The following is a 7535-nucleotide window of genomic DNA, read 5'->3' on the forward strand; positions in this document are numbered from 1 at the left end:
TTTAAAGGCTTTGAAGATGACAAATATCATGAAATTGAGAAACGTTTAAAGGCAACATAGAAGTACCTTATTCTAGGAGAATCTATCCCAGGCATAGATGAGAGTAGCTACATTTGTCCTGCTCTTGTCTTCAGGAGAAGACAGGAAAGATGGATGCAACCAAGAGATATGGAGACTTTCTGATGTGGATGGTACTTTTTTGACACAGAACTAATCTTTCTTGTTTGGAGATTAATTGGGTAAGGTTTGAAAAATAGAATTTCTTGTTGTAAGTGATACATGATTGCTATGGCAAATATGTCTTTACACATGGCCCGTCGTTTTTTTGAAGTAACTTACTTAGAGCAAGTTTGACATCCCTATTCCTCAGGCTGTAGATCATGGGGTTCAGCATGGGCACAACTGTTGTATAAAACACAGAGGACACTTTGCCTTTGTCTTTGGAGCTGACTGAGGAGGGCTGTGGGTACATGAATGCCAGGGAACCAAAGGAGACAGCCACTGCAGAGAAGTGGGAGCTGCAAGTGCTGAAGGCTTTGAATCTTCCCTCAGTGGATTTGATCCGGAGGATGCTAGCTCTGATGAAGATGTAAGAACCCAGGATGGTCAGGGTTGGAATAAAGATATTGAAAGCACTGAGACACAGGAGTACTACCTCATTGACATACGTACTGGAGCAGGAAAGCTCCATCAAGGGTAAAAGATCACAGAAGTAGTGGTTTATTACATTAGCCTTACAGAAAACCACTCTTAGCATGCAGAGGGTGTGAACCGCTGCACCGATCAGGCCCATGCCATATACCCCACCTACCATCCAGGAACAGACTTGGTAGGACATGGTGACAGTGCAGAGCAAGGGATTACAAATGGCAACATAGCAGTCATACGCCATTGCAGCCAACATGTGACACTCAGATGTAACAAATGCAAGGAAGAAATAGAGCTGAGTCATACATTCCTCATAGGAGATGACATTCTTCTTTGTCACAAAGTTTGGCAGCATCTTGGGAGTAATAACAGTGGAATAACAGAGGTCAACGAAGGACAGACTGCTGAATAGGAAGTACATGGGGGTGTGCAGGTGGGAGCTGAGCAGGATCAGGATGATCATGCCCAGGTTCCCCAGCACTGTGAGCAGGCAGATGCCAAGGAAGAGGAGAAGCAGGGGCAGCTGCAGCTCTGGCGGGTCTGTGAGTCCGGCAAGGATGAACTCAGTCACTCTGGAATGATTTCTTTCTGACATTAGGCCCTGGATGTTATAATGTAGAAAGTGAGAAAAAGATTGTTTCTCTCTCTGCTCTTGATGTATGAAATTGAATTCAAGTTTTTCATTCAGAGGTTTCCTGTTTCTAACAGCTCTTCATATATGTTACCATGTAAAGACTAACATGAAACATACAAATACATATCTAATGTATCCATGTATATTTATGTTCCATGAACATTGAAAGACCAGATATAACAAATGTAATGCCATCTTCTAGCTGTTCTTATGACAAGCTTATATATTGCTTTATAATAAAAGTAAAAATAATAAAAGCATTTTCCAGGACCTCCCAACAAATATCTATGGAAAAATTTCACCATGCATATGAAGTAATCTTAGCATAGGTATTCTGTGTTTTAGTATAGTTTCTCTTATATAAAAAATAAGCAAGACACTGGAAATAAAGCTCCGGTACTTATACAGGAAGAAATGAGACTATTTTTACTTCTTAGTAATGTAATGTTCTATATATAAAACTTAAATTAATGTGTAAACAAAATTGAAGATTTAAGTGGTCGGCAAATGTTAGAACAGAAGATCAAAAGGCAGACACAACAACTATTAAATTAACTGGTAATATAAAATTTTTTAATTTGATGAAATGTACATGACATGGTAGAAATAAAATATTTCAATTAGAAGTGCAAAGTTCTGTAGAACAGGATTAAAGAGATACAGAAAAAGAAAGGTACCCATGCTTCTCATTTACTCATGAGTAAATGAAAATCTTTCAAAATGGACATAAATTCTAGATCTATCTCTGAGCTCAGTGATAACACTGTCAACTTCCTGGTTTCTTTTAAACTTTGCTTGCACATGAATCATTATTCTTCCATGGAAATTTTGTGACACAAGAATATCAGAAATAGCTTACATGGGAAAATGATGATCTTGACCTCTCTCCTCTTGAATCTCACTATGACACTGCAATAGTCTGCATAGTACAGTACTGTTACAAGAGTAGAAGTGCCAATCAATGGAATGAGTTTGCCATCCCAGAAAGAAGCATATATCTACAAGCTTTGTGCATAAGGGCTTTATGATAAGTCAATGTAGAAATACGTTTTAATTATATGAGGTTGGGTAATCAGATTGATACTTGTTATTAGAATGTAATTGTTTTTCATGTCATTCAATCAGTTGGATTCAAAATGGGCCATTGGAGGCAAATATAGCATATAAAGCGTTATCAATATTGAAAGAAAACATAGCCAACATTTTACAAATTTGGAATTGCTCATCTCTCGTAGATGAGGTGCTGAAATCAGAGGCTGCCATTCAAGATTAGTAAAGTGAACATTACATAAAGTCTAGAAACATGGCATATAACACCAAAAAAGATTAAGGGGGCAAATTGTAGGTACTATACATTAAAACTAGTGCAGTTTAACAAAGAAAAGGTCAAATGACACAATTTATGCTGGCCAGAAGATGGAAATAACCATTCCTCTATTGGCAAAGCATATATAATCAATAAGCATCAGAAACACTATGCTTTATCATTTGTTATTAATAAAATTCAAATCACAACTACAGGGAAATAATATTTCACATGGGACAGGATGGTTGCAATATAAGCTGTATTACATGGATGTGAAGAAAAAGGAATCCTCACATATTTTGGGTGCTGTTTTAAAATATTACAAACTTAAAAACAATTAGACCACTTCAGAACATAAACTATGGAGTTATCATGTAGCCCAAATTTCAGTCTAATTATATACCTACAAGAATCAAAAACATATACTCATACAAATTTTTTGTACAGTAGTGATTTAAGGTAAGTACTTATGTCATCCTAAAGTTGAACATCCCCCAAATATTCATCTATTGATGAATAAACATACAAGGTGTACTTTGTCTATAAAATGGACCACTCTTATGCAATAAAAAGACTTAAAGTCCCTGAGTAGATCGTGTCTTTGAGGAGCCTGAAACACTGTAAGTGAAAGGAACTAAGAATGCAAGCCAACCAGTTAACAGGGGTCATTTTATGATGTATCAAGAACAGGCCAATCATATAGGCAGAAAACAGCTTAATGTCTTCAAGGAACTATAAGATGGAAAGAGAGGTACTGACATGACTGCTCACAGTTAGAGTTTTATTTATGATGGAGGTGAAAATATTTTTACAATAAAACATGGTAAGGGTTGCATAATTCAATGGATATAGTAAAACACTGAATACATTGACAAATTCACACTTTATTCTATGCTACACAATAATATATGTGTTGTAATAATTAAAACCAAAATAGAGCACTGAAATAGCCTGACCAGAAGAAAGATTCTACCAGGTCCTGTGAGATTTCCACCTGCCTGGAAGCCTTTCTCATCTACTGACTATGTGATGGACACCTCTTAGTTTATACCAAATATCATGTCTTCTCAATATTGGGACATTATTCTGAAACACGGCCAACAGAAGCTATTGTCTTCACTCATTAGTTAATTCTATCAGGAAGTGTGTTTATACCTCTAATACAAAGTTAAAAATAATAAAATAAATATATAAATACTAATTAGCAATGCAATAGGAGTAAAGAATGGAAGGTAGACACTTAATCTAGAGACTTTCTTCTGTCTTGTATCTGAGAAGGGCCAGAAAGCACAGTCAAAAATTAAAGACCACTCCAGATGCTTCTGGACTTTCAACTTGCCAACCCCAACATACTTGAGCAAAATCAACTTCTTGTCACTAACCAATGGATAATGTGGCATTTTTTTGTGCATTCCACCATAAAGGATATTAAGATGCATACATAAAGATGCTTCCATATTTTCCACTGCTTCCCTGGCCATCAGACTAGTTTTCCTCTGTTCCCTGACTCTAGCACAGATGTGCTAGAAAACAAAGTATCTTGTCATGCAAGCTCCATTATATGTTACTGTTTCATTGTAGACTTTACCCTAGTCATGGGTGTCAGGCACATCTCAACTAGTTGCCCTGAAGACTGAAATATTCTAGTAAATTCTACATCTTTCTCTTTTAACAAAACTTTCATGTTTGCATGACTGTGACTCGAGGAGACAATTGCAAACACCTTCCCCTCTACCAGTTGTTTTATCCTCTCTTTATCTCAGTGGTTCACAACGCTCCTGAGACTGTGACCCTTTAGTACAGTTCCTCATGGTCTGCTGACCCTCAACCAGAAAATTATTCTCATTGCTACTTCATGACTGTAATTTTGATGTTGTTATGAATTATAATGCAAATATTTTTGTAGATAGAGGTTTCCAATGGGGTCATGAACCACGAGCATTTATTTTTATCCGATCTATCTTAGAGATTAGGGAGTCACCCGTTTTACTTGTCTCATTGTGTTACTAAAGTGGAGACGACATACAACAAACTGTAAGTATTTAATGTGTATCTTTTTTCAGATGTGTGCATTCAAACACTCTTGACACCGTGATAATCAATGGTAACAAGTATATATAACATCTCTTGTTTCTGTACATTTATAATTATTTATGTAGATGCAGAATGTGTACTTTGAGACCTACCCTGTGAAGTTTTCACTGTAAAGTTCTCACTTGTTTACCACATTGCACTTTAGAAAGATCTTTACTTTGATCAATTCTTTCTGTCTCTCTGCCGTCCATCCAGTAATAAGTATTTTTGTTTTTTTTTTTTACTATGGGTTTTACTGTAATACTTACAGTATTTATGTCAAATATTTCAGTGGTTTTGTTTTTGTTCTTTAGTGAAATTTGTATTCCAAGTTTATCTATGTTGAATTCAACTGTAAAATTCCCTTCGGAGAATAAAACAAAATTGTGTTTGAAAAATTAGCAATACCACACAAATACAACCATAAAAATCAGTGAAGAATATCTAGACTTAAATTTTTATTGTATTTAAAAAGATTCATCTAGAAAATACTTAAAAATTCTGCATTACTTAAACAAATTATTCTCTAAATTTTTATAATCATCTTATGTGCATTACATAATTATATTTTGGGTATGAAATCAGAGAAACATATCACATAATTGTGTTGCCTGAGGTGAGATTTTATAGCCAATTAGATTAATTTTGTGTTAACATCAACCTACTTAACTATTAAGCATACTTGAAAAATTTTAGGTCTAAATATAATTTTCCTTCTTTCTAATATGCCTCTTCAAAATATGAATGGCCGTTTTCAGATACTTTCATAGAGTATCTAGAGATTGTGTTTTAGAATGTCTGTCTCATTTTGAGATGGATTCGTGTTAGGAGAAGTTCAATTCAGAGCTTACCTTTTGTCTGCTTAGAAACTTATCTCCCATTTACATAAGAGCTGCATGATATTGTCAATTAAACTTGCTTTGAATTGTTTTAAATTGTTGGGTGTGAGGCATTCATCTACTTTATGAAGACTATTTTTCAAATGGATGAAATCTACCCCTTAAATTTTAAGCCCAAAACCATAGTAAAGAATAAATCATGATACACATTGCTCACCAATGAAGAACAAAACCTTGAAATTAGAAACGTGGTCCGATACAAAGGCTCAGTTTTAAATCACCATTTAAGCACTGGGAAGACGCATCACTACTGCCGTCTGTGTGATGACGCAGTGGTGGGCCTCACTAGAACCAGTGTGGTGAGACATGCAGAAGAACTAACCATTCACATTTGGCCCTAAAATGCTGCAGTAGGTAGAGTCACGATGTATTTCCTAGGTGGAGAAGCTTTTGGAGTGAAATGGAACACATTTGATATAAGCGAGATGAACACTTCCTGCAACTTTATTCAATGGTGTAGTGAAAGTGTTGGTGATAAAACAACATAAAGCGCAATTAAATATATGTAGCTGCAAAGCAAGTAATAAAGCTGTTTCTACCCTACACGTGTCAAAATCTTTTATGTAGAAATTCCCACTAATCTATCGAAAACTAATTGCAACGAGTTTGAAATATCAATAAAAATCAATAGGAAAACTCACCAAATATGCAACGACTGTAAAAATTATGAAAAGTGATTAAATATTCATGAAAAATTTAAAAGTGATATAAGAAAACACAGAGTTTTTAAGCATTACTGAAGGAGATTAAAGACATGCATAAGTGGAAATAGCTTATGTTTATGAATCAAAAGATTAAACACTGTAAAATTTGTAATAGTTCCTAAACTGAGCTTCTAATGCAGTTCTATCTCTATGGTAATCCAAGCTGTGTTTTTGCAGTTATTAACCTTCTGGAGTATAAACTACTATGTATGTGTGGGACCCAGAATAATCAGAAGCTGAAATGACAGTAATGAACTTTAAAGTTTCACTCTTCTCCACATGAAACTTAACCAAATGTTTCAGTGATAAAGGTTATGTAATTTGCCATTAATGCAGGTATACAGAATAATGGACTGTAACCAGACATCTAGAAATGAACTTACTTATATCTAGAGTTAGTTTGGCGGGAGTGTTTCTTCATAGTTTAGTGGATGCAGGTTTTTCTTCAGCAAATGGTAAGAGTAGAGAAAGATATCCACTTGTAAACGATATGTAAACCCTTCTCAAATAAACACCAAATACAGTCCAAGTTGAATCTTGCCTGCATGTACACCAGAAGAGGGCACCAGATCTCATTATAGATGGTTGTGAGCCATCATGTGGTTTCTGGAAATTGAACTCAGGACCTTTGGAGGAGCAGTCAGTGTTCTTAACCTCTGAGCCATCTCTCCAGCTCCCCAAGTTGAATCTTATAACTAAATTGAAAAGCTAAAGCGTGAAAGATTCTGTGAGAAATCAACGCGGTAAATTAGCACAATATTTGTTTTAGTATCTTTCTTAGATAAGATGACAAAATCAAGATTGTTTTGCCAAATAGTAAATTGAATTTTGAAAAAGGTTTTGAAACTGTACATTAACTCCCTCCTCTAATTATAATTGCTACTGCCTTTACTATTGGAGTTGATTTTATGATTCTATTGCTGATGACAAAGCACTTTAAATCAAGAACGTGAAGAAATAAAGTCAGTACTGACCAGACAACCTTCTTCCTACAGGTTAACCCTTATAGTATCAGGATGTACTGGACTATGTAGGTGTTTTGGGGACTATCGTAGTAGTTAGGGCTTCTATTTCTCAACTACACACCATGACCAAATCTTATTTTACTTTTTACCTTACAGTTTATAAATGCAAACTATAGGGAAGTTATAGCAGGAACATGGAGACAAGGACAAAAAAACAGAGGACATGGAGGAATGCTATTTACAGGATTTATTCTTTTGACTTCATCCTATATTTTTGTAGCGTCCAGGACAACCAGCTCAGAAGTC

The 7535-nt window shown here is 35.3% G+C and overlaps 1 protein-coding gene across 1 annotated transcript; it reads right to left on the reverse strand.

The window, feature by feature from the left end:
• Positions 1 to 286: 286 nt before the first annotated feature.
• LOC127197859 (olfactory receptor 150-like) lies at positions 287 to 1249 on the reverse strand. The gene has a single exon (XM_051155704.1). The coding sequence runs from the start codon at positions 1241 to 1243 to the stop codon at positions 287 to 289; it is 957 nt and encodes a 318-aa protein (XP_051011661.1). The 5' UTR covers positions 1244 to 1249.
• Between the last annotated feature and the right edge of the window lie 6286 nt (positions 1250 to 7535).

Source organism: Acomys russatus, chromosome 14 (assembly GCF_903995435.1).
Source record: "Acomys russatus chromosome 14, mAcoRus1.1, whole genome shotgun sequence".
NCBI lineage: Eukaryota > Metazoa > Chordata > Mammalia > Rodentia > Muridae > Acomys > Acomys russatus.